Source organism: Miniopterus schreibersii, assembly GCF_964146895.1.
Source record: "Miniopterus schreibersii genome assembly, chromosome: 7".
NCBI classification, from domain to species: domain Eukaryota; kingdom Metazoa; phylum Chordata; class Mammalia; order Chiroptera; family Miniopteridae; genus Miniopterus; species Miniopterus schreibersii.
The window spans coordinates 43,771,503-43,798,220 of record NC_138108.1 but is presented as its reverse complement, the minus strand read 5'-3'; the positions used below and the strand labels follow the sequence as shown (position 1 = coordinate 43,798,220).

At 37.6% G+C, this 26,718-nt stretch overlaps 1 protein-coding gene across 2 annotated transcripts; it reads left to right on the top strand.

The window, feature by feature from the left end:
* The first annotated feature begins 582 nt into the window (after positions 1-582).
* BBS5 (Bardet-Biedl syndrome 5) lies at positions 583-26,228 on the top strand. 2 transcript variants are annotated; one of them, XM_081142668.1, is made up of 13 exons: positions 615-740; positions 3,008-3,090; positions 7,829-7,894; positions 9,280-9,329; positions 9,462-9,589; positions 13,083-13,218; positions 14,769-14,864; positions 16,073-16,204; positions 17,663-17,725; positions 19,168-19,302; positions 24,012-24,095; positions 25,059-25,082; positions 25,233-26,227. In XM_081142668.1, the coding sequence occupies exons 1-13, from the start codon at positions 682-684 to the stop codon at positions 25,332-25,334; spliced, it is 1,158 nt and encodes a 385-aa protein (XP_080998794.1). In that variant the 5' UTR covers positions 615-681; the 3' UTR covers positions 25,335-26,227. The 2 variants fall into 2 exon arrangements, with proteins under 2 accessions (XP_080998795.1, XP_080998794.1); XM_081142669.1 differs by lacking the exon at positions 16,073-16,204 and having other exon boundaries at positions 583-740; positions 25,233-26,228.
* The last annotated feature ends 490 nt before the right edge of the window (positions 26,229-26,718 follow it).

Genomic DNA, 26,718 nt, shown 5'->3' with positions numbered 1-26,718 from the left:
TCATGAATTGAGGGAAGGAAAGCACTTTGATTCATTCAAAAAGTATTTTATTAAGTGCCTACGGTGAGCGAGGCACTGTTCAAAGGAACTAGATCATCAGGCCCCGTCCTCAGGATGCTCCAGTAGAAGGATCCGGGACGACTCAGTGGACATTTGAGCTGAGACTTAAGGGACAAAGGGCGAGCCATGCTGAGATCTGAGGAAACATCGTTGAGACAGAAAAGGGGGACCCTCCAAAGGCTCAGAGCCCTGCCTGGCTGGACCGTAGGCAAAAGGAGCGAGAGTGGCATGGGTCCGAGAGGGCCAGACCCGGGTAGGGCCAGGAAGGGAATTTAGTTTTGAGTCTAAATTTCTTGACAGACAGTGTAGAGAAATGGGGGGAGTGGGTGGGATGGCCTGAGCATGTGTGTTCGGAGGCCAGGGCGGTCATCCAGAGGTGCAGCGCACGTTCCCCGGCCGGGCCGGGCGGGCTCGGCGCCTCCGGGCCGCTGCACCTGCCGGGAGCCTCGGATCGGCTTACGGACGCGCCCGGGCTGGGAAAGCGCGCGCCCTACCGCAGGAAGCTTGGGCCTCGGCGCGCGCCGTAGACGCAGTGCCAGCTGCGGCCCGTTGCCCTGGAGCCGGCGAGACGCCGTTCGGTCTCCACCTTCGTGGAGAGGGCCCGCGCGGGCCTCGGTCACCATGTCGGTGCTGGACGCGCTGTGGGAGGACCGGGACGTCCGCTTCGACGTGTCCTCGCAGTGAGTCCCGCATACGCTCCAGGGCCTGGAGCCTGTAGGGGGCGCCGCGGCGCGATCCAGGGCCGGCGGGCGGAGCCTGCGCCCCCGCGGCTCGCGGCCCTCGCGGAGCTGCGAGTGGTTCCTGCCTGTTGCGGGCGCCTCGGGAATCCCTAGATTGGCCCGACCCTGCGGCCCCCCGAGGCCGGCTTTACAGCCCGAGCGCGTTTAGACTACTTGGTTTCGGGCCCGCCCGGGGACCTATCCGAGCGGGGTCCAGAGCCCTCAGGGTCCGCGCAGGACCTGGCATCCAGTGCACGCCGGCGAGCCTGGGGTGGCAGTTTCGCGCGGTGAAAGGAACGTGGGACAGGGACTTTTAGGAAGCTGGGGTTCCAGAACTAGGCCTGGAGCAACGGCACATATTGCGAGCCCTTAGATTAGTGGCCGCCCTTCCGTGCTTGAGTCTTCTCTGTAAAATGAGGGAGGCCGGAATGAGCATGCTGCAAAATTCCCAGCCACGCAAACTTGACTTCCGTGGTCAGACTCCATCTAAACCACCAGCAGGAAGAAGGAGCTCCCTTTGGAGCCTGTCAAAGAGAAGTTGTTGGAAAATTTCATGCTTTGGAGAGAGTATAGTTATGCGGGGGAAGGCCTGGGGAGGGGGCGGGAGAGGGGACGACGACATCTGTAATACTTTAAACAATAAAGATAATTAAACAAAAAGAATAGTTAGAGACCTCTTGTCCAAAAGTCCAGGGAAAATGTCCATTTGGATATTAAATGTTGGAAAACAGTAAAGCCAAGGTTCTTGGGTTAATGTCATGGAGCTTATTAGCCATTTATGATTCCTTATCATGAACTGAACCTAATTAGATGGAAAAATGAAATATTAATTTTCAAGGCTTATTTGTATCTAAATGTATAATACTAGCATGATCATAGAACCTTTAAGAAGTTATAAGGGAAGGGAATTTTTAAAGTTATAAACCGTAGTTACATATTGCACACATTGACTTTTTCTGTTATTCTTGGGAGGTTCTTGATCCAAGAAAAGATCCATTTTATGAATATTTTGAGTTATTAAACATTTATCAAATGCTTACTATGTACCGATTACTGTGCTAATAGCTAGAGATACAAAAATAATAGGAAATTATTTCCCTCCCTACTCCCATTCTAGTGTAGGAGATAAACACTGACAACTATTTTTAAAATGTGATAAATACTATCCTGAAAAAAAATGAACAAAAATCTGGGGGACTATAGAAACAGAATAGTTGATTCTGCCTGGGGAAGGCCTCAAAGACGAAATAATATTTGAACTGAGCTCTGAAAAATGGGCAGAGCCTTGTCAGGGAGGAAAGTATTCCAGAAAAAAGAAAAGTAGAGTCTTGGAAGCATAAACTTTGTTGGCTAGAAGGCAATGTCTGGCAGGTAGAGGATGGGGGTACAAATAGAAAAATAGATTAGTCAGATTGTAAACTGTTCAGCTGAGTATTTGGATTTCATTTTCTAGGCAGTGGGATGACATGGAGGACTTAAGGCAGGAAGTGATATGACTATATCAGTATTCTCAATAAGCAATTGAGTTGGCTCTCTGGAGAATGTTAGAAGGCTCTGCTACATATTCTGCTAGGTTTTGTTGTTTCTTTGACACTCTGGAATGCATTCTATCAGTTAGCAAACTATTCTTCATTCTTTGTTTCCTTTTGTCTCTTGTTTCTAATTGTTCACAAAGTCCTGATGATGCTTTGCTTTAACCTGTTCCTTCCATAACTGCCTGACCCCCTTCCTCTATTCAGAAACCTCTGGGGATCCTCCTCTGTCCACAGGATAAGGACCATCCCTCTCTGACTAGCATTTATGGTTCTCTGGTTCTCCATAATCTAGTTCTTCCTTACTTTTCCAACTATATTTCTCAGCACCGCTCGGTGTCAGCCTTCTTCTTCAGCCAGCCAGTCTCCTCACATTCCGTAATCATTTATGTCTGGTCTTTAATCACGCCTCTCTCCCTCTCTCCCTTCTCTCTCCATTCTCTTTCTCTCGCTCCCTTGCCCTCCAGATCCTACCCCTCCTTTTAGTTCTGGCTCCTCTACATGTCCTGGTCACTCCAGGCCCACTAATTTCCAGGCTCTTGAAGTTTTTGAAGACCTTATTTTCCATGCATGAGCATTTGGTACTATATCCTTTATACTGTTGGCTGTTTTATAGGCATATGTCTTTTCTCTCCCTAACTAGATTTAAGTGTGTGCATTGTAGCTTTAAAATTAAAGCCTTCATATTTATTTTAGACAAATGAAAACAAGACCTGGAGAAGTCCTTATTGATTGCTTAGATTCAATTGAAGACACCAAAGGAAATAATGGGGATAGAGGTGAGTATATTATCTAAAATATTTTGTATTTCTGGTTTAATTTACAAATGCTTAAATCGTATTAGCTGGGGAATAAGATATGAAACAGCATTATAATGTACAGTTAATTGTGAGAGTGGGAATGTTAAATCCATATAAGATTTTTCTCAGACTGAAAAGGAAGAAAGGGTAGGTTGTTAAACCTATAGCCAGGGAGTACAGGTTCTTCCCTCAGAACTTTGGTCCTTCAGTAAGTCGTGGTTCTGACATCAGCTTCATCCAGTGTAACTGTTAAAAGTCCAGGAGCTCTGTTTGCAAGGGTCATGGGATAATTCTGATTTTTGGATCTGCCTCCCCCAAAAAAGAATATGGGATAGTGGTACATAAGTAGGTCATAGCCATGCTTCCTTTTAAGAAATCCAAGACTAATGCACAATCCCCTAAGACTGACACCTAGACATGGACATGTGGAGAGCAAATTTAAAGCTGTATTGTGAAATCTATTTATAGGTTAGGTAGTATTAGAAAATACTGTGAGACATCTCTGAATGTCACTGAGGAGCAGCCAAGGCTGTTCTCTAGAGTCCCAAAACAGATTTCCCCAAGGCTAGAACTTTAAAAGTCCAGGCTGCATACAGCAGCTGTACATGAAGCCAATGTCTAGTGATCAGCATGTGTTAGAAGCATCAGTACTGTTCTTCAAGGTAAAAAATAGGGAATGAGGAGTGGGCAGCTTGGTGTACCTAAAAAGGTTTTTTGTGGGGAGAGGAGGTTTAGTAGGGTGGGACATAAACCTCTTATTGAAGAGGAAAAGGAGCAGACCTTATTCAAGTAAGAAGGATCAGTAAGTCCTAGAGATAGAACAGTAATCCTACTGGCAGAACATGCTCACTACAGCATTTTGAGTGGCCGATTGCTCTCTCAGCCTTTCTTCTGGTCTTTTCTGGGATGGTATGTGAATAGCAGGCTCATTTGTGAGCCTTTCTTCTCTGTGAGGGGAACCTATCATCATCACCAGCTACAGGCGGGTCTTGTCAATAGCTAGAGCCTGTCTTAAAAGGAATGCTTAGATCACATTTCTGAAATGCTTCCTAGTACAGCCACGCCCAGGTGAGAATGAGGTATCAAGCCTGGCCGGCGTGGCTCAGTGGTTGCGCATCGACCTATGATCCAAGAGATTGAGGTTCAATTCCTGAAATCAATAAAGACATTTTTTTAAAAAAGAAAAAGAATGAGGTATCAAGACCTAGTAGCAAACAAAAAGTCTTAGTTTGTGCCTTTAGGGACGGAATAATCTCTAGATGGCCAGATCTTGACAAAATCTGAATTAACTTGAGGAAGCCAAGAGAAAGTTTTGGTCTCATACAGATTGGCAGGAACTCTTATGTGACAGTCTATCCACTAGTCAAAACACAGACTATGGGTACTCACTGAGTGCAGTACCCTATACGAGCACTTTGAAGGAGGGAGGGGAAAACATCTCCCTGGCCAGAAATCTTAATAAAAATAACAGACCTCAGAAACAATTGCTCAGAAAACAGAATTTTATAGGAATGTGCAGAGCCTCTGGTTAATAAGAGAGTGAAAAATGGAAGGGGCCCTGGCTAGATGGCTCAGTTGGTTAGAGCCACATCCCATACACCAAAAGGTTGCGGGTTTGATACCTGATCAGGGCACATTCCCAGGTTGCGGATTTGATCCTGGGTCAGAGCATGTACAGGAGGCAGCCAATCGATGTTTCTCGCTCATATTGATGTGTCTCTCTCTCTCCCCCTTCTTCTCTCTCTAAAAATCAATTTAAAAAGACATATCCCCTGGTGAGGATTTAAAAAAAAAAAGGAAAGGGGAGTCCTGCCTTTAGCTCTTTCCCCTCCTTTCCAGAAGTTTAAAAATGACCAAGGTAAGGCACTCCCAAGTTCAGAAGCCCCTTGTTAAAACTATAAATACCCCCAAAAGATTAGCACATTTAATCCATTTCAACTGTAAATACTCTGACATGGAATTATCAGATTAGCTTTGCACACTGAAGCTGTATATGAGAATGAAACAGCCGTATTTCAGCGTTTGGTACATTAGGAGAAACAGGAAGAATTATATTTTGGTGTTTGGGAGAACAGAGAGAAAAGTCCATGCTTGGAACACTGGGTTTGGAGTTGTAGGAGGGGTCCTTTAGCAGGACAGAGGCAACATAAGAGTGCTGGAAAGTTGTAAGGGTGTACTAAGAACAGAAAAATAGGTAAACAGTTGGTCAGTTGTTTGTAAGGCAAACTCTTCCCACTCCATAATTTTTCCTGGAATTCTCTAATAGAGAAATATCAAGAAGAATCGATAGATGCCCTAGCCGGGTAGCTCAGCTGGTTAGAGCATTATCCCAATACCCCAAGGTTGTGGGTTCAATCTCTGGTCAGGGCACATACAAGAATCAGCCAATGAATGCATAAATAAATGAAACAACAAGCCAATGTTTCTCTCTCTCTCTCCTCTCCTCTCTCTCTCTAAAAATCAATAAATTAATTTTTTTTTAAAAAAAGAAGAAGAATCGGTAGATGCCCTGAGCTTATAGCTCATTCGTATAGATATAATGTTACTAAGGTGAAATTATGGCATAAGGTAAAAATAAATCAATGTATCTGCAATAATGAAATAAGTCATAAAAATGAGTTTGTAAAGAATTGAAATACTTTAATAATAGTTAACATTTTGAATGTGTTTTTTAATTGATTTGAGAGAGAGAGGAAGGGAGAGAGAAAGAAAAGCATTGATGTGAGAAGCATCAATTGGTTGCCTCCTGTACGCACCCCAACCGGGGATCCAACCCACAACCTGGTTATTCCCCCTGACTAGGACCTGCGACCTTTTGGTGTATGGGATGCTTCAACCAACTGAGCCACACTGACCTGGGCTAATATTTTGAATGTTTACTATTTGTCAGTCACTGTTCTGAATCTTTTACATAGTATGTGTAAACTCACATAATAAAAAAAAAAATATCATGAAAAATGAAGTAGGTGCTGTTATCTTTTTTCCCCCAAATAAAGGAACTGAGGAACAAGAGGTTAAGTAACTTTTCAAACATTACATAGCTACTAAGTGATAAACCAAACAGCCTACATTGCTTCTAAATTGCTAGGATCAATCACATTGCTCTCTTCTCAAAAATTTTCAGTTCTCCCCAATCCCAGTTCTAAACCCCACCCCAACTCCACTCCCTCCACTGCTGACAGATTTAAGTCTGAATTTCTTGGTCTAGCGTTGAAGAACTTCTAGTTTGTCCACAAACAACCTTTCTTGCTTGCTCCAGTGTCCTCCATTTGTCCCTCATGACCCTGCACCCTTCTGCACCCCTTCCCCTTTGCCCTGGGAAATGTATAGCCTCCATCAAAGGCCTCCTTGTGCACCCTAGCTTCTGGTTGGAAGAGCCATGGCAGAAGATCAAAGGGAGGCAGTAGAGTGAAGTCTGGGTGTTTATTCCCTGGGTTCTTTCCTCTCAGTGCATTCACCTCTTTAGGACTGTTGTTCCTTCCACATTTGGTTAAATCCTCTCATTCTTGTCCCTCTGAGCCTGAGGTGGTTCAGGTCTGCTGTACTCACTTATGGTTCCTGACACCCCACCAATACCTTTGTAGTAAGTCCTTTTGTATAGAAACCTCAGTTATTCTAGTTTGAGTGTGCCATCTGTTTTCTGTTTGACCCTGACTAATAGATGCAATGTCTACTCTTCTACGATCTTGTGTGAACCTTCCACTCTTTCCAGGCTGGACTTACTATTTGTCAAACATATCGTGTAATGTTCCACAGCTTCTTTTGAGGACACCTTCCTTTATTTTTAGAATCTCCTATCCCATCTCACACCAACATTCATACAGGCTTAGATTCTCTGGTTTTAGATATTCTAGGGGTTTTCAGGGAGGAAGGAGTATGACCTGGCTATAGATTACTCATTAAAGACTTCTGTGGTTATAATTTGTTGAAGAAATGTTGTGTTAAACAAAGTTAAGAGAGTTTCATTATTTTAGGATTTCTCAAAGCTATTGTGATATGCTAATTGTATTATAAATCTCTAAGACACATAGTTTACCATGCTCAGATTTACTTGACCTTTTTTCCCCTTAAAGCATCCACAAGTCACATTTTAAGAAATGAAGTTTATCTAACTTTGTATTTTAGTGTAAGAACATAAATATCAGGCCTTAAACAGACTTCAGCCTGGCTATCACTTTATATTAGCAAAGTTTGCCCACAGCAAAAAAACCCCACAAACTTTTAAATTGGGCATATAAGTATATGATTCATTTAAATGAAAACTGCTAAGAGAGCACTCATATGGCAGAGATTAGTGTGCATGTGAGAGTTCTTTCAGAAGTGTGATTTCATTGAATAGCTTTGCAATTATACTATCACATATTCAGAACTCTCAGTTGTACACATATGAATTGCCGGGACCCCCAGAATAGCTTCTACCAAGACAAATAACCAGTACCCAATTCTTTCCTCTGTCAGTTTGAGTCAAACCAATATGTTGGCAGTGAATACTTGTATCGCTTCTGTAACTATCAGAGTTTGTTTTTCTGGGATTCTGAATCATTCATTTTATACCTTACATAGGAGAGATATGCACAATAAATATTTTCAATTAATAAATGTATGAAAAACAGCTATGGGTTTTGCTGCTGATACTATGCCAGAAGTTTCATGTCCACCTTATTCTGTATTGCAAAAATAAGTCCTTAAGGTAACCTATTTTTTTGTATGCTTTTAGGTAGACTCTTGGTAACAAATTTAAGAATTCTCTGGCACTCTCTGGCATTACCCAGAGTCAATCTTTGTAAGTATCTTTGTTAGATAACACTAAACAAAAAAAATACTTTGTCAAGAGAACTTGCACAGTGGCCATTGGTACCGAAAAAGCTACACTATGAAATATATGGAAAACTTTACTTATTTATTATAATCCTCACCTGAAGATATGTTTTTATTGACTTTTAGAGAGAGAGGAAGAAAGAGAGAGAGAGACAGAAACATCTATTTGAGAACGAAATATTCATCAATTGCCTCCCATACTTGCCCTGACCAGGGATTGAACCTACCACTTAGGTATGTGTCCTGACCAGGAATTCAACCCACAACCTTTTTGGTACACAAGACGCTGCTCCAACCAACTGAGCCACCTGGCCAGGGCAAAAACTTTAAATTGATAAAAGTTTTAGAAATCCTTGACTAACCACTGATTGCATCATAATGCAAAAGAAATGTTTTTCAGTCTGTCCAGTTTATCTCCTGGACACACAGGAGATTAGTGCTTTTACATTGAATGATTTTTTTGTTTTGTTTTTTGCTTATCTTTGATAACTTGCTATGACCTGTTTCAAGTAACCCCAAAGAAGGGAGATCTAAATTGTAATAGAGAAGTACAAACTTTTATTGTGTTAAATTTTGTTTCACTTGCTTTTTATAACTGTTTTAGATTATCCAGCTAGACTGTTTTTCTTTTTTTCTTTTTTTAAATATATCGTTATTGATTTCAGAGAGAGGAAGGGAGAGGGAGAGAGAGACATAGAAACATCAATGATGAGAGAGTCATTGATTGGCTGAGAGCCCACAACCCGGGCATGTGCCCTCACCAGGAATCGAACCTCGATCGCCTGGATCCTAGGTCGATGCTCAACCGCTGAGCGACGCCTGGCCGGGCTAGACTGTTTTTCTTGATGTAGTGATGCTAAGATTTTCAGTAAACAATACCGTGTAAGTTTTAGAGAAGTAGACTTCTTTGTCTCATGTTATAAATGTGTTTGTTCAAAGAAGCAGAATTGATTTTCCATTTCTTCTCATAATTTAATTTAAACTTGTAGTTGTTTCATTAAAATGTTTAAAAGTTGTATTTTTACATTTAATTTTTAAAACTTAAAAGTTCTGCCCAGCTGGCGTGTCTCAGTGGTTGAGCGTTGACCTGTGAACCAGGAAGTCACAGTTCAATTCCCAGTCAGGGCACATGGCCAGGTGGCAGGCTCAATCCCCACTAGGGGGCATGCAGATGGCAGCTGATCAGTGACTCTCTCTCATCATTGATGTTTCTCTCTCCCTCTCCCTTCCTCTCTCTGAAAGTAATAACAACATATTTAAAAAAAAAAAAAACTTAAAAGTTCTGTGTATAGATTTTTTTTCTCTGTTTATTGTATTACATTCTTTAAATTCTTTGCTTTTGAATTTTAGCTATCGGTTATAACTGCATACTGAATATTACAACAAGGACTGCTAACTCTGTAAGTCTGGAAAATCTTATTGAAACATATACAGTGAAGAAACATTAGATATTTGAGGTTGGTGTTTGTTTTCATTGTAAATGAGAAATTGCTTTTAAAAATCTGAACTGTTCAATAAATTTGTCCTTACAGAAATTACGAGGCCAAACTGAAGCTCTTTATATTCTAACAAAATGTAACAGTACTCGTTTTGAGTTTATATTTACAAATTTGATTCCTGGAAGTCCTAGACTTTTTACTTCCGTGATTGCAGTACACAGGTATGGTAATATTTTGTGGATTATTGAATATTTTTATAATTCTACAATATAAAGGCTTAGAGAATAGTTTAGAAGTATGGTGTTATCTTCCTCCAAGCGCTTTTGCAAATATCCTGAAGATATATAGAAGAATACGTTGTATTATCATTTAATAAACACTTTGAAAGTATTTATAAAACACATAAGAGTACTGAAGATTCATAAAAAATTTCTACTGAAGATTCTATTAAATTAGCTACAAGGGTAGTTACAAGGAAATAGAAAATTCATTCAGTGTAAATAATCAAGTTACATAATTTAATTAATGACTTTAAAAGATTATTTTTCTGATAGTAAAAGACAAGTCTGGGTATTTTCCCCAAAGAATTTTGTTGTTTTGTTTTGTAGTTGTTTGGGGCTTTTTGTTTGTTTGCTAAATTCTTTTATTTTTACAACCTCAGCACTTTTTTTTTTTAAAATCAGTCCTAAGTGCTTACGATTTTTTTTAAAAACTTGGCTAAGATGACAAGCAAAATAAATGTATATACAAATTTATACATACATACACACACACATATATATACCATTGTTTTAATTTGCATTTCTTTTATTACTAGTGATGTTTAAATTTTTCTCTTTTTTGGTTATTTATAGTTTCCTATTGCAAATGTCTTAATTATGTCCTTATCAGCCATATATATTGCAAATGTATTTCTTAGTTTCCTAGTTTTTTGATTTTTAATTTTGATTTTTTTAAATCTATACAATGGTTTAGTTTTGGGGGGGGTTTTTTGACATATAATTCATATAACATAAAATTTACTATTTTAGCTCTAGCCAGTTTGTCTCAGTGGTAGAACATCGACTCATGGACTGGAGAGTCTTGGGTTTGATTCCGGTCAAGGGCGCCTACCTCTGTTGTAGGCTTGATCCCCTGCATGCCGGAGGCAACCAATCGATGTCTTTCTCTCACATCAATGTTTCTCTCTCTACCATTCTCTCTCCCTTCCACTCTCTGAAAAGCAATGGAAAAAATATCCTCTGGTGAGGATTAAAAAAAAAAATTACTATTTTAAAGTTTGCAGTTTGGTAGTTTTGGTATATTCAGAAGGTATCACCACGACCCAGTCCCAGAATATTTCTATCACCCCAAAGAGAAACTGCCATAACAGTCACTCCCCACTCCCTCCTCCCCACATCCCCTGGCAACCACTGATTTACTTTATGTCTCTATGGATTTGCCTGTTCTGGACATTACATATAAGTGGAATCATGCAATATGGTGGCCTTTCATTTCAGTCTCCTTTTTTTTTTTAATAAGTCAATTGACCCATCTTGAGAGAGAAAAGGAGAGGGAGAAAGAGAGAGAGAAACATTGATGTGGGTGCGAAACATTAATTACCTCCCTCCTGCACACCTCCTACCAGGGATCGAGCCCGAAACCCTGGCCTGTGCCCTGACCAGGAATCGAACTGGCAATCTTTCAATGTACTGACCATGCCCAACTAACTGAGCTACATGGGCCAGGGATATGTCTGACTTCTTTCATTTATATAGTGTTTTCAGGGTCCATCATGTTGTAGCATATATCAGTACTTTATTCCTTTTTATAGCTGAATGATACTCCATTGTTTATAAATTTTGTTTATCTACTCATCAGTTAATATACATTTTTATCTATCATGAATAATGCTGTTGTGAACATTCATGTATAAGTTTTGTGTGAAAACATATTTTTTAGTTCTCTTGGGCATATACCTAAACCTTAGCTTTTTATTTCACTTTACTCAGAGAAGTAATATAAATCAAGTTTGAGGGGAGCATGGAAACTGCTTTGCTTTAATAGTATGAAAATGTTGTATTCCCCCTAAAATAATTTACAGCATAAATAGTTTCCATTTTCCCCCCTGGTTAAATAGTGATGATTACAACACTGAAGGAAATTAAGATTTATAAGTGAATGTTCATATCCTTCTCTTTCACAATTTATATATTAGAAGGTTAATTAGAGTAAAAATCAGAAATTTATTATAATCTATGTGAATGACTTCTAAAGTTATTTAGGCTAAGAAAAACTTTTAGTTTCATTAAATGGGTAAATTAGGTTGTATTCTTGTGGAATAAAATTAGAATTAACTAATGAACAATTAAGAATTTTCTTACAGTAGCAACCCAAGTGTCCATCAGTAGATGAATGGATAAAAAAGTTGTGGTACATATATACAATGGACTATTCCTCAGCCATAAAAAGAAGTGAAATCTGCCCTGGCCTGCTAGCTTAGTTGGTTAGTGTCATCCCGATAGGTCAAGTTTGCAGGTTCAATCCCTGGTCAGGACACATGCAGGAGTCAACTAATGAATGTATTAATAAGTGGAACAACAAAATCAATGTATGGGGGTTTTTCTCTCTCTCCCTTCCTCTCTAAAATCAATAAATGGAAATTTTTTTAAAAAAAAGAGTGAAATCTTACCATTTGTGACAGCATGGATGGACCTAGAGGGTATGCTAAGTGAAATCAGTCAGACAGAGAAAGACAAATACCATATGATTTCACTTATATGTGGAAGCTAAAGAACAAAAAAAACGAACAAAGAAAATAGAAACAGACTCAGCTACAGAAAACAGACTGGTGGTTGCCAGAGGGGAGGGGAATTGCTGGACTGGGTGAAAAAGGTGAAGGGATTAAGAAGTAGATTGGTAGTTACAAAATAGTCATGGGGATGTAAAGTACAGCATAGGGAATATAGTCAATAATATTGTAATAACTATGTATGGTGCCAGGTGGGTACTTGAAATATCAGGGGAATCACTTTGTAAAGTATGTGATTATCTAACCACTATGCTGTACACTTGATGCTAAAACAAAGTAATATTACATGCAAACTGTAATTGAAAAATAAAATTTTAAAAAGTTAAGAATTTTCTTCTGTATTTATTATTTATTAATATACATGGAAAGAAAACAAACTTACAAAGATTTTATACACACACACACGCACACACTCACACTGTCCTAGACTCTGTCCTAGGGTTACTTTTGGAGTTGGTGCAGATTCATTCTAATATTCTGTGTAGAGGTAGATATGAGCATAATTTTTTCAGGTTGTAGTGAGAAAAAGAATAATGGTGCCTTTGACAAAAACAAATGAAGGAAAGTATTTTGATAGAAAAAATAATTTTCATGTTTATTATATAGAAACATTGTTTTTCAGTTTGAGAGAAAATCTGTGTCCCCTCATTGTGCTATGTGATATATAGTGCCTTAAAAATTAGACATCTAAAATATAATTTACTGAAATAAAATATGGAAATGCTACACTAAAATGGCAAAGTCTACAAAAGACTGTAATCACCAAAACTTACTGAAAAGAACAAATTTTTAATTTACTGTAATAATTATTTGAGTAATGTATATAAGTACTAACAACTGTATATTTTAGTAGATAAGTAAACATAGCCAAAGAAAATTGCATTTTCAGTTTGGGTTAGCCTTTTGTTTGTTCTCTTTTACAGAGCATATGAAACTTCTAAAATGTATCGTGATTTTAAATTGAGAAGTGCACTAATTCAAAATAAGGAACTAAGATTATTACCACAAGAGCATGTATATGATAAAATCAATGGAGTATGGAATTTATCCAGTGATCAGGTATTGTGCAAAAAACTAATGAGCCTTTTGGGTCAGTGCCTTGGTAATTATTTTTCCACTTATCATTAGGTTTGTATATTAAATTAACTGTTAACATTAGCATCATACTTCTTGATAAGTTAACATTATAACTCTTGATATGAAATAATCTAATTTCCATATTTTTATGTTTTTGTCCTGTTTAGCAACATTTGTCCCACATTGCATTTAGAGCTGGAAATGGACCTTAAAGATTATCAGTAGTTTAGTCTCTATTCACATACAGATGAAAAACTCAGGCCCCAAAGAATTAAGTGACCTCCCACATCTAGTTCGTCCCAGAGCCGTGATCTTCCCCCTCTACTACTATACTACATTTTGCTTCTTGATAACCTATGCTAATGGAGGAGAGCCATGGGTTGGACCATCACAGAAGCTTTTTAATCTGGTCTTTATGGAATTAAACACATAATTCATTTGGTGACTCCTCTATCCATTATTGTAACTTTTTATTTACTCATAAATTATCACCAGTTGAAACATGTAAGCAACTAATAGTTGGAATAAGTAACATTGATTTCTAGAGAAAAATGTGTCTCTTACTAAGAATAGTTTCTAGCCTTTGTGTGTGTTACAACCTAGATTAGATTGATAACCACAGGTAAAGCTATAGCATTTGAATGGAGAGCATCTTGCTAAAATAAATATTGAATCATAAACTTAAATTGTAAGTAAACTTTGCTCATTTGAAAAGTTCTAGTTTTAAACTATGATAAAGGTGCTATAGGAGATAGACATTCCCTATCTGATTAACTCCTTTTCATCTGGAGTCAGCAAAGGTTATTCTGTAAAGGGCCAGATGGTAAACATTTTAGATTTTACAGGCTATAGAGTTTCTGTTCAACTCCTCCATCCTGCCATTGTAGTGTGAAACCAGCCATAGACAAAACAAACAAGTGAGTGTGGCTATTTCAATAAACTTTATTATGGACACTGAAGTTTGAATTTCATACAGTATTCATGTATCATGAAATATTGTTCTTTTTACTTTTTCCCCCTAACCATTTAAAAATGTAAAAATTATTCTTAGCTTGTGCGCCATACAAAATGAGGCAGCATGCCAGATTTGGCCCACAGACCACAGTTTACCGACCCCTGCTCTAAGTCATAGTTTAGATGTCATTTTCTGAAATCTTCTTTTTATGTGTTCCTTTTATGTGTTCCTTACGCAGCCTGTTCTCTATTACCACTCTAAAATGCAGAGCTCCTCTATACCCCCACATTAGATCATAGACTTTATAAGGGTAGGAATAGAGTTACTCTATTCATAGTTAGATCCTTACCACCTAGCACAACACCTGGTATTTTTAATTAATTAAGATGTTCCAAAATGATCAGTAATCTAATTGTACTGCCATGCAATGAATGATGACGTCATTAATACTCCATAATACTCAGTTCCGGTATTTGCTGTTGCTCTGATAATTAGAATTATTCTGGTGTTTAGAAAATAAAGAATAAGTATTTAAGCAAATGATCGTTGATGTATCTCTTATTACTCTCTTTTATAGGGAAATTTAGGAACCTTTTTTATTACCAATGTGAGAATTGTGTGGCATGCAAATATGAATGACAGTTTTAACGTCAGTATACCATATCTGCAAATTGTAAGTGTGTGCACTTTGATGACCTCATTTTAATGCAGAATAAATAATTTCTGTTCATTGGTTAAGAGGGCTTTGGGGATTAGATGAGTTCTCTTTCTCCCTTTTTAAGTGGCAGCAGTTTAGCTGAGAGCATACTTTTAAAATGTTGGTAATTTGCCCTAGCTGGTTTGGCTCAGTGGGTAGAGTGTTGGCCTGTGGACTGAAGGGTCCCCAGTTCAATTCCAACAAAGGGCACGTACCTCAGTTGTAGGCTTATCCCTGGCCTGGGTTGGGGTGCATGCAGGAGGCAACCAATTGATGTGTGTATGTCTCTCTCTCCCCTCCCCCCACTCTCCCACTCTCTCTGAAAAGCAATGGAAAAAATATCCTCAGGTGAGGATTAAAATAAAGAAAGAAAGAAAAATAAAATGTTGATAATTTACTATTTCAACATAGAAAAGACCCTACTTATGTTCAAGGGAAACAGCACCATTGCAACTTGCTATTAAGAGAAAAATATACTGGATTCTAAAATTTTAAATAGTTTTTATACAGATTAAGGTGTGTGTTTCTTAGATTCCATTCAAAGGGTTTGGCTACTAAAGTTTTCCATAACCTTTCCGTGAGGCAGGTATATGGTAGTTCTTGGCATAGGTTCAGCACACTAATCCATACACTTCGTTTTGGCTCTTTTGCTACTTTCTGCTCAATCCCTTTTGTTTATTATTATTTTTAATCCTCACTCAAGAATATGTTTAGAGAGAGGAAGGGACAGAGAGAGGGAGAGAGTAAAACATCAATGTGAGAAAGAAACATTAATCAGTTGCCTGCTGTATATGCCCCGACTAAGGATCGAACCCACAACTTTTTTGGTGTACGTGACAACACTCCAGCCAACTGAGTCACCCAGTGAAGGCTCTGCTCAAACCCTTTTAAAGCCAGAATGAAATCATTAATTCTGTGAATGAACTGTTTTCATTGTATTCTGATACAGCTTTGGTGAAAGAAATTAAGATGGTTTTTAATGATAATGGTTTTAGTGTAAGTTAAAGCTGTTAAAATCCAGAATAAAACGTAGCTACATCTAACACTAATTTATTTTGGGAAAAGATAAAAGTGGTTCTTTTTACTCTGCTGCTGCTGTTATGATAAGTATGTGATACGGTGAAACAAATAATAAACTCCAGTAAACTGAAGAATTTCATTTTATATCTTAAAAACTACTTTAGACTCTACTGCAAATCAGATGGAACATAAAAATATTTAATGAGCCTGGCCAGTGTGGTTCAGTGGTTGAGTGTCGACACAAGAACCAGGAGGTCACAGTTTCATTCCGGGTCAGGCACATGCCTGGAGTGTGGGTGTGCAGGATGCAGCCGATCCATGATTCTCTCATCATTTGTGTTTCTATCTCTCCTTCTACCTTCCTCTCAGAAATCAATAAAAACATTAAAAAATACTTAATGAAATTACTTAGTGAGGTTATTCTATGATAATTGCCCTTATTGTAGTATATAAATGGTCTAAAGACAAAACAGTTTCATTAATAAATACTTATGGAGTAAATACAATGTATTTGGAAAATGTCATTTTTTAAGAGACTTCTTGGCCTATGAGAAGGATGATTCTTTGAAAAATATTCCCAAGCCTATCTTTTGCTAATTGTTTGATTTCTGAGTTACTTTAAAATATTTAATCATTCATTTGCCTGATATTGAGAAGCTGCTCTGTGCTTGGTGCTAGAGATACAATCAGGAAAATCAGGAACCAGAAAGAACTTCACAGTTCCTGCCATCAAGGAGCTTTCAGTCAGGTGGTGAAAAGCAACACATTAAACAGAAAATCATAGATTCTGATAGGAAGAAAATTATTTCTGGCCCTCTAACGAAATATAAGAATTTATAATCATGGCTGGGAAGATGTGACAGAGCCCACATAAGTATTTGATAAGTATTTGATAAATTGGTGTTTATATTATTCTTTGCTGTTTTATATTGTATTTACATGTGTTTTGGCTTGCCTAACCTAGACTCTATTATGCTGAATAATGGATGAATAGTAAGTAACCTTGTGCTTTCTGCTCTTCAAATAGGGTACTTTTTTGTTATTTAAGAACACAGTTGCCAAATATGGCTTCTGGAATGAATTCAGCCAGGCCCAAACAGCTTGCAATCTGGTATCATCACAGTCTGTCACTAAGGCAGTCATATTCTAACCTCAGCTCATGCAACGCCTCAGCCATTGCCCTTACCCCACTCCTATGGATATATGTCAGTATATATCTTTTTGCCAGTTTCTGTCTTACCAGCCTGTGTCACCCCCAGTCACCTGGTTAGATTACCTACTGGCAGCCCAGGTGCCAGTGTTTTATGGTTCTTAACCAGGACCGTGTGTACTGGTGGTGGGATGTGAAATAGTCTAGACAGACAACCAGGTTTTCATAACAATTACCATTTAGTCAGTCTCCCTTCCTCCCTCCCTCTCCTATGCCACCTCCCTCTCCTGCATTTCCCTCTCTCTCCCGCTCCCTCTCTTTCTTCTCTCTCTCTCAACTTCCAATGCCCATCTGTCTGGAAGTGTGAAATGCCACCACCTACCACAGATCACCCTTTTCTGTCTTTTGGTATCCTGGTCATAATGTTAGATCTTCCATGGTTCTCTCTAACCCTGTGGGAGTGTAATGAAGGAAAGAGGAAAAATTTTTCTCTTTAGACTATAAAAAGTAGTTTACTGTGTGAAAGTTGAAAAAAGTATGTTAAAAATTCACTACTATCAGATAATAAAAACAAGCATTTTTTTCTTTTTCATTTTACATCTAGCGTTCAATAAAGATTAGAGATTCAAAATTTGGTTTAGCTCTTGTCATAGAAAGCTCTCAGCAGGTAAGATATTTAATATTTTTATTAATTTTTAATAGAGTTTTAAAACTGACAGTCTATTTTGAGTTTTATTTGTATAGTAACCAGTTTATATCCATGAAGAATTTTAATTATAACATGAGGTTTATGTGAAGAGTTTGAAGTCATATAGTAATTGTCCCCTTGGAAGAATCCTGCGTTTGTTTCTTTGTTGGACAGACATGTTCATTATTATCATTATGATTATCAGGTTTAATGACAGAGTCAAGTCACTGTACTTTTCATGCATTATTTCACTCTTTACACAACCCTATGATACAATTATTATTCCTTCCCCATTTTACAGCCAAGGAAACTGGGGCCTGGAGAGTTTGGGAACCTTGCCCATGTTCTGACAACTAGTAATTGGTGGGGCTATGTTTTGTTTCCAGATCTGACTGACTCACGAGACTGTGTTTGAGAAACACAGATATATACAGATTATACACACCCATTTGAGATTTTATTCTCTCACAAGATTATATTGTATCTATTATAAATTGATATGCCCCATTATGCCAGGTTTTTGAAGAAATGCATTTAAATAAAACATTTACTTACTTATAAAATGACTCCACTTCTAAATTCTAAGTTTAAATTCTAAATTTAAACATGAATGTCTACTCACTCCTTCCCCTGTCCTGTTGGTTAGTAGCTACCATTTATTGACTGCTTACTGTGTTCTAGGAATTGTATGAAATGTCATATATACATAATTTTATTTAATACAACTTGTTAACCATTTTATGGTAGGAAATTAAAGCTTAGAAAGATAATAAAAGTTTCCCAGCATCATACAGCTAGTAAATTTGTTGTGAAACCAGAGTTTGAACCCAAAAGCATATGCTCTCAACCCAAAGCATATGCTCTCACCTATTCCAGTAGGCAACTTAATTTTTAACACTCTTCTCCAACAACCTGTCATGGTCAGCTTTCTTTTCTTAATTCTTCAAGGAGATAGCTGCAGGTAGATTGTTCCCTTACTTCTTTTAATATATAGTATATTCCTTTTCAAGGTCTACCCCAAGAAAAACTTAGTTCCCTTGGCCTTCATAATCTACAGTGTATTTTTAAGCTTGAAATATCATGTTTGATATTTACAGATGAATTGATGTGATATCTGGATAGGCTTTGAAATAATCCTGAGTGGGTGAGGGAGAAGATCTGGAGGAGGGTCAGGTGACAGATGGAACAGAGTTGGCCATCTTTTACTTGTGTAAGCTGGATGATGGCTACATGGACACTTATTGTATTCTTTCTATTTTTGTGTATGTTTGAAGTTTTTCATGATAAAAATTTTAATTTAAAAAATCAGCTTACATATTATGCTCTGAAATAAGGACAGTTAGAGCTATAATTTATCATATGTATATACTTAAATACCGTTTCTCAGGCTTGCATTTTGTTTTTCATTATTTTTCTTGTAGAGTGGCGGATATGTTCTTGGCTTTAAAATAGATCCTGTGGAAAAACTACAAGCATCAGTTAAGGAAATCAATTCACTTCACAAAGTCTATTCTGCCAGTCCTATATTTGGAGTGGATTATGAGATGGAAGAAAAGGTAATTTGTTCACTGTGTGAAATACAGTGTTTGCTGAATTGTTTTTACACAATCTATAAAAATCATATATAAATACATTATGTACAATTTAATTTTAAACTATGTTTAAAATGATGGATATACAGACTCTGCTCAGTGAGCATGGCTGCTGGGCCATCACTAATTTGCGCTCACCACCTGTCTCCTCAATGTCTGCTTCAGCAATTTTATTCCTGCCCCCTTAGGTGAGCAGCCTATCCAGAGAAGTCTCTATGTGCAAGGCTCCTTGATGTAGACAGACTAGAATCTCTCACTCTGTCAGCTTTTTTTTTATTCTACTTCAGCCTCCCATTAGCACAAGCAAACCTTACAGGCCTCATGGACACCTTTTTCTTCCTCCAAGACCCTACAGTATAGCAACTGCAGGGCTGCTCCACTAATATGGCCTGTGTCCGTTCCTATTCATCGGCTCCCGTGCCATACCATTTATGAAGTATTTCTAATATCACCCCCACATGTCTGCTCTTTGCTTCCCCATGATGTCTGGTTTCTGCACCCATCTCGGATCTCCAGGTACATCAGTTCTCTTTTGACTTTACTTTCAGCCTCTCCAGCTAGGACCCTTGTCATCTGGCTTATCACTGTGTACTCACCAGCCACTGCATTAGAAATGTCCTCTTTGTCTGCTCTACCAGCAGTACCCTTGCCAGAGGCACTCTCTGGTGCCCTTACTGATTTCTCTGTCACAGGTTCTCTTGCTGTCTGTTCTTTTGGGCCTTCACTCTATTGCTGGTGTCCTTGTCATCCACCCTTTCATCAGTGTCCCTGCTGGTACTCAGCATGTTGAGCCATATCACATATCACATATATTATCTATGTTTCTCCTCCTGGTCTTGGACTACGGCATGTGACCAGAGAAGATCAGGAAGTACGGCTGGGCTGCTAAGTACAAATTCACACCCTCTGACTTCAACCAGGCCCTTCTTGCCTGGTGCTCCTTGTACTTAATTGTTTTCTCTCCCTGTCAAAATTGCATACATCTCTCGTTCCCCTTCCAGCTGAAACTTTTCTCTGGACTGTTGATGTTGTATTATACATATATGCCCCATGTAGTTCATCTCTGTCACCAGCCTGTTCTGTTTTCTTCCCAACTTGTACTTCTTTCAGTACTCTCACTCTACCTTCTCTGTATATTCATCAGTAGTATCACCTGTTCCTTCAGTTCCTTCAACTTGTACTGTGTAGATGACCCTCACATCTTTCTTTCTGATCTTAACACATACTCTCAGCTTATCATGGTCCCAATTTTTCTTGAATATTTCACATAAATGAGCATTCCAAATAACAAATTGAATTTCTCATTTAACAATGTATCTTAGTCATTTAATTAGGTAAATAGTTTTCAAGTCAGTAAAATATACTAAGACTTGGTTGAGTATCTCAAATTTGGCATATGCAAAATGGCATCATTTTTCTCAAAAGCAGCATCCTGCTGATTTATCTATTTATTTACTACTTATTTATTTTTAGCATTGTCAAAGTTGGCTATGCTCAAAACATTGGAATTTCCCTTTTTTATTTTTCTCATTATCTTTTTTTTTTTTTCTTTAAACATATCTTTATTGATTTCAGAGAGAGGAAAGGAGGGGGAGAGAGAGAGATAGAAACATCAATGATGAGAGAGTCATTGGTCATTGATCGGCTGCCTAGCCCGCAACCCGGGCATGTGCCTTGACTGGGAATTGAACCCTGATCTCCTGGATCCTAGGTCAATGTTCAACCGCTGAGCCACACCCGGCCGGGCCCATTATCTTTTTTAAAATTTATTTATTGATTTGAGAGAGAGAGAGTTGTTGTTCCACTCATTTATGCATTCATTGGTTGATTCTTTTTTTTTCTTTTTTTTTAACTATATCTTTATTGGTTTCAGAGAGAGGGAGAGAGAGAGATAGAAACCTCAATGATGAGAGAGTCATTGATCGAGCCCGCAACCCGGGCATGTGCCCTGACCGGGAATCGAACCCTGATCTCCTGGATCCTAGGTCGATGCTCAACCACTGAGCCACACCCGGCCGGGCCCATTATCTTTTTTAAAATTTATTTATTGATTTGAGAGAGAGAGAGAGAGTTGTTTTCCAATCATTTATGCATTCATTGGTTGATTCTTGTATGTGCCCTGACTGGGGATTGAACCCCCAACCTTCGCCTATTGGGATGACACTCTAACCAACTGAACTACCTGGCCCAGGCTTTTTCCTATTATCTTATTTTACACACTCAGTCAATTATACCAGTCCCTTCCCTGTTCCTATCTCTTCCTATCCATACAAACCCGACTTCAATCCCCATTTCACCATTTATTTGTGATCCTAGGCAAATCTGAGTTTCAGTTTTCTCATTGTAAAATGAAGATAATCTCTCTTAAAAAGTTACTGATTTTAAAAAAAGTTGTTCTACCCGGCCGGTGTGGCTCAGCTGTTATGCATCGACCTAGGATCCAGGAGATTGTGGTTCGATTCCCCATCAGGGCACAAGCCCGAGTTTCAGGCTCGATCCCCAGCAGGGGGCATGTAGGAGGCAGCGGATCAATGACTCTGATTGATGTTTCTCTCTCTCTCTCTCTCTCTCCCCCTCCCTCCCTCTCTCTAAAATCAATAAAAAATATATTTTTTAAAAGTAATTAAGTTCTGGCCAGTGTGGCTCAGTTGGTTGAGCATCCTCCTGTGCAAAATGTGCAAACGGAGGTTGCAGGTTTGATTCTGGGTCAGGGCGCATGCCCGGGTTGTGGGCTTGATCCCTGGTGGGAGGCCTGCAGGAGGCAACTGATTGATGTTTTTCTCTCTCCCTCTCTCTCCCTCTCTCTCTAAAATCAGTAGAAACATTTTTTTTTAAGTTATTGATCATATCCATAAAATGCTTGGCACATGGGAGACACTTGGAATGTTAGTTCTCCTACCCATTTTTTCTCTGCCTCCATTCTCATTTCCCCTTCTTTGGCCCCAGTATATGATAGCCAACCATAATAGCTCACTCTGTCACCTCACGTAAATCGCTACTCCAACAGCCACCTCTTCAGGGAGGTCTTCCTTGCCTATCCATCTAAAACAGCAACCCCCATCACTTTTTTGTCCCTTATTCTGCTTGCTTGCTTTATTTTTGGTTACACTAATCAGTCTCTTCTATAAATAAATTCCATGGAGTCAGGGACTTTTGCCTATTTTCTTTAACCGTTGTATCTTCAGCAGTCTCACCTGGCGCATGATAGATTCTTAGTGAATATTCAGTTGTTGAATGACCTTGTTGAACATCTGTTTGCCATTGCCATTCACTGCTCTAAGAACTTTATATGCATCATCTCATTTACTACTCCCAACAATACTATGAAGTGTATTATCATCATCATCATCATTTCACAGTTAAGGAGACTGAGGCTTAGATAGGTTAAGTTACTTGTATACAGTCACACAGCTCTGAACATAGTTGAAACACTGAGGCTAACCCCAGAGTATGGAATCAGGTCACTCTCTTGTCAAGCAATACACTCCACCCTCAGCCCTCCCCCACCAATTACCAATCAATAAAGTCTAAATTGTTTGGGCTGGTATTAAATAATTTCAATACACTTCAGTCTACTTTTCTCACCTTACTGCATAGCCACAGTGTCTGGCTGTGCATGCAAAACACTGTTTGACTCTAGAGAACATTGTTCACGTGGACTTTAGTGTGAATGATGCTCCCTAGTGTTGTTCAGTACTGGCCTCTACTTAGCTCCTTCAGTCTCATGGGATTTTTATATTCTGACCATACTGGATTATTCATCATTCTCTAGCTACATCCTGTAATGTCTTCACCTTCGCTAATGTTGATCTCCTCTGCCAGGAATACCCTTTCCCCTAATCCTCCCTATGAAAATCATCCTAATCCTAAAAGCCCTCGATCAAGACCTTTACGTCATGAAAGTTTCTGGGATTCAGAAGCCTGAAGTGCTTCCTCCAAACTCTATGATTTTAATAGATACTGCTTTTGTTAAAGCTACTTTCATATGTTGAGCCATATGATATTAATATTTTACCACTTTCAGCTAACAAAAATGGCAGTTTCATATGGTCAACCTAATATTTAGTTATTTGTAATTGTGTTATATCCTTTGCTCCACTCCCACTAGATTACAGACCTTTTGTGGGTAAGGTCAGGGATTTCATATCCTTGGTAGCACTAGCATAGTGCCTAATATACCAAGGATACTCAAATATTTGGAAAACAAATTCATAAATATGGATGTTATATTTTATTCTGTTTTGCCTTTAGAATATTCCATACAAAGCTTAGTTCTTATACTTTACACAGATTCTATTTAATGACTATTTTAGGGGAAATTGAAAATTTGCTATTAGACAAAACTTTTTTTTAAAACTATATGAAAGAAAATCAGTAAAGTCCAATGAGAGTTTTTTCTGTTAGGATATCTGTAAGTATCATATTGAGGGTGTGTAAATGTGCCATTTTAATTCTTTTGATGATATAGACTTACAGATTTAAAATTTAGGTTTAACAGACTCATTTTATTACCCAAGTTCATTTTAATAGAATATGTTATACAATGATTTTTATAAGACTTGAGTAGTTTGTAATTGTGTTACCCTTTTACAAGTATTTATAACTCAGCACATTTTACTATAATTATTTCATTAATATTGTCTCTTTGATGCATTTTAACATCTGATTTTCAGCCACAGTCCCTTGAAGCTCTGACAGTCGAACAAATTCAAGATGATGTAGAAATAGACTCTGATGATCACCCAGACGCTTTTGTGGTGAGCATCACAAAGGAGGCTACTAAATTTCTTGTGATTTTTTTTTAATCTGAGTCACATTTTATTAAATAATAGATTAAGTATATGAAACACCAGCGAACTTGAGACTTTTGAGAGTATTTTAAACATGAGTTGGAATGTAATATTTTTTTAAGTTAAGGATGTGTGTGTGAAAATACTTTGTAATTACCAAACCAGGAAATAGTTTGAGAACACAGTTATTCAGAAGATTTCAGCTATGTGAAGTTTATTCATACCTTAGAATAATAGAACATGTTAAATATATTTAATTAAATTAATTTAAAATCCATACTTTCTATAATTAATTTTTATGAGATGGACTTTCCTTCAATTTTTAGGTATATTGTCTTAAAATGAATATCTATTTGAACAATAAACTCTCCCATTTCCAAATTTGTATTACTTAATTGATAATAATGCTTACTTAATATATTAGTCTGTGAATCTGACCAGAATACCTCTCTGGGAACAAATATTTTTAAACAAAAATGTGAAATTAGTAAAAAATATTTAATTATAAACTACTACTACTACTATCTTAAACTATATGCATTTTTTGACTGATTTTTTTGTTTTATTTTGCCAGCATCTTCTTGTAAATAAACAGTAGGCATGATATTTTATAACCTCTAAGTCATACTTTTTATCTCCTTTCAAGTTAACAATGCTAATTACATGCTAATATAACAGAGCACATTTTTTTAGAGCTTAAAGCATAAATCTTGAAGACCTTAATAATGACTGACAGAAAAAGCGAATTCTGCTACCAGCATTGTAAAGATAATTGAGAAAATTATTGGACACAAAGTAACAGAATGTAAAATACATTTAGTCACAGAATTGTTCTGTAAATCATTGCCTGTTTCTTAGCCCACTGACCTATTATATATTATAATATTATGTCACATATGTGAAACATAATTTTCTTTGTCTTATATATAGGCTTATTTTGCTGATGGCAATAAGGTAAGGATATTTTACCTATAATATATGAAAGAAAGCTTTCTATGTTCCAACATTCAGAATTCACAAACTCATGTGAGACCTATTTTTTGTTTTTCCCTCTTCCCTGCCCACCTTCTCTGTTCCCATCTCATCCTCTTATCTCCCAAAAAGCAACAAGATCGTGAACCTGTATTTTCAGAAGAACTGGGGCTTGCAATAGAGAAATTGAAGGATGGATTCACCCTGCAGGGACTTTGGGAAGTAATGAGTTGATCTTGAGTTGAGCTGAATTTCTTTTAATAGAAAGATAATCTTAAGATACCTCAAGATTAAAGATACTAGTTGCCTGCTATAAGGCATGGAATAGTTTTTCCATTTACAGAAAAAACTTTTAAGAAAGTTTTGGTTTTTGTTTTTAATATATCTTTTATTGATTTCAGAGAGAGGAAGGGAGAGAGAGAAACATCAATGACAAGAGAGTCATTGATCGGCTGCCTCCTGCACGCCCCCGACTGGGGATGGAGCCCGAAACCTGGGCATGTGCCCTGACCAGGAATCGACCCACAGTCTCCTGGATCCTAGGTCGATGCTCAGCCGCTGAGCCACGCCTGGCCGGGCAAGAAAGAGTTTTTAATGATTAAGGAAAAATTCATTTATGTAAGCTTTTACTGTCAGTTTTTTTTTAATTATATTTAAAATTATAATCAAAATATATCTGGTTTTATAAATACACCTATTTTGTAACTAATACTTGTAAATTATTAGTCTGTGGATATTAAATGAATGTATCACATTGGGTTTAATAAAGAATTTATGCAGCACCACTTAATGTTTTGAAAGTATTATTTAAAAGAATAAGACTATTCTTATGGAGTAACCAAATTATAACTTGTTTAATTATAAAAATCTGCTTTAAATATATTATCATATAGCTCCAAATGTAAGCCAACTCTAATAAAATTACAACCATTAAACTTGTCATTTCTAGGTGACCATTTCTGTAAAAACTAAAAATTATAACTAACTATGGAATATTTCAACCTTTCTGCAAAGTTTTGGGCACTGTTTTGTAAATAATTTCAATATAATTTTGTCAAGAATACATTTTATTGTGTAAGTAAATAATTTTAAATAATGTGTAAATAAATAGTTCATTCATTGACTTTATCCTTGTTTGTGTTCATCGAAATGTCTTTGAAGTTTTCAAAAATAGGATATTATTTTCTCATTTCTTGGTTAGGTAAGATTTGGTGACTTCTCTGGCCTCAGTGCTTTTTGCCACTGCTTTGGTATAAAGAAACGTTATAAGGAAGCTTTGTCAAAACATTGAAATTAGCCAAAGTGCCCTCTTTTTCTAGAGGGAAAGGAGTGAATGTGTAAAAACATTTAAAATAAGGTTCAACTGTATGTACAAACACAAACACGTAGTACAAACACAAACACAAACAACATAGTGCTAACCTGAGTCTAATAAAAAGCAGTGAAAAAAGTCATAAAGTAGCTTCTTTATTTAAATAGGAAAGGATTTCTACATTTTTAAGGGATGGAGTTGTAACAAAACAGCCTATATTAAGGGAAAAAATGGTTGTTGGAAAATTTTATACAGGTCACAAAATGCTACCAGGAATATTGTTCAAATAGTTTTTCAAGCAAAAGA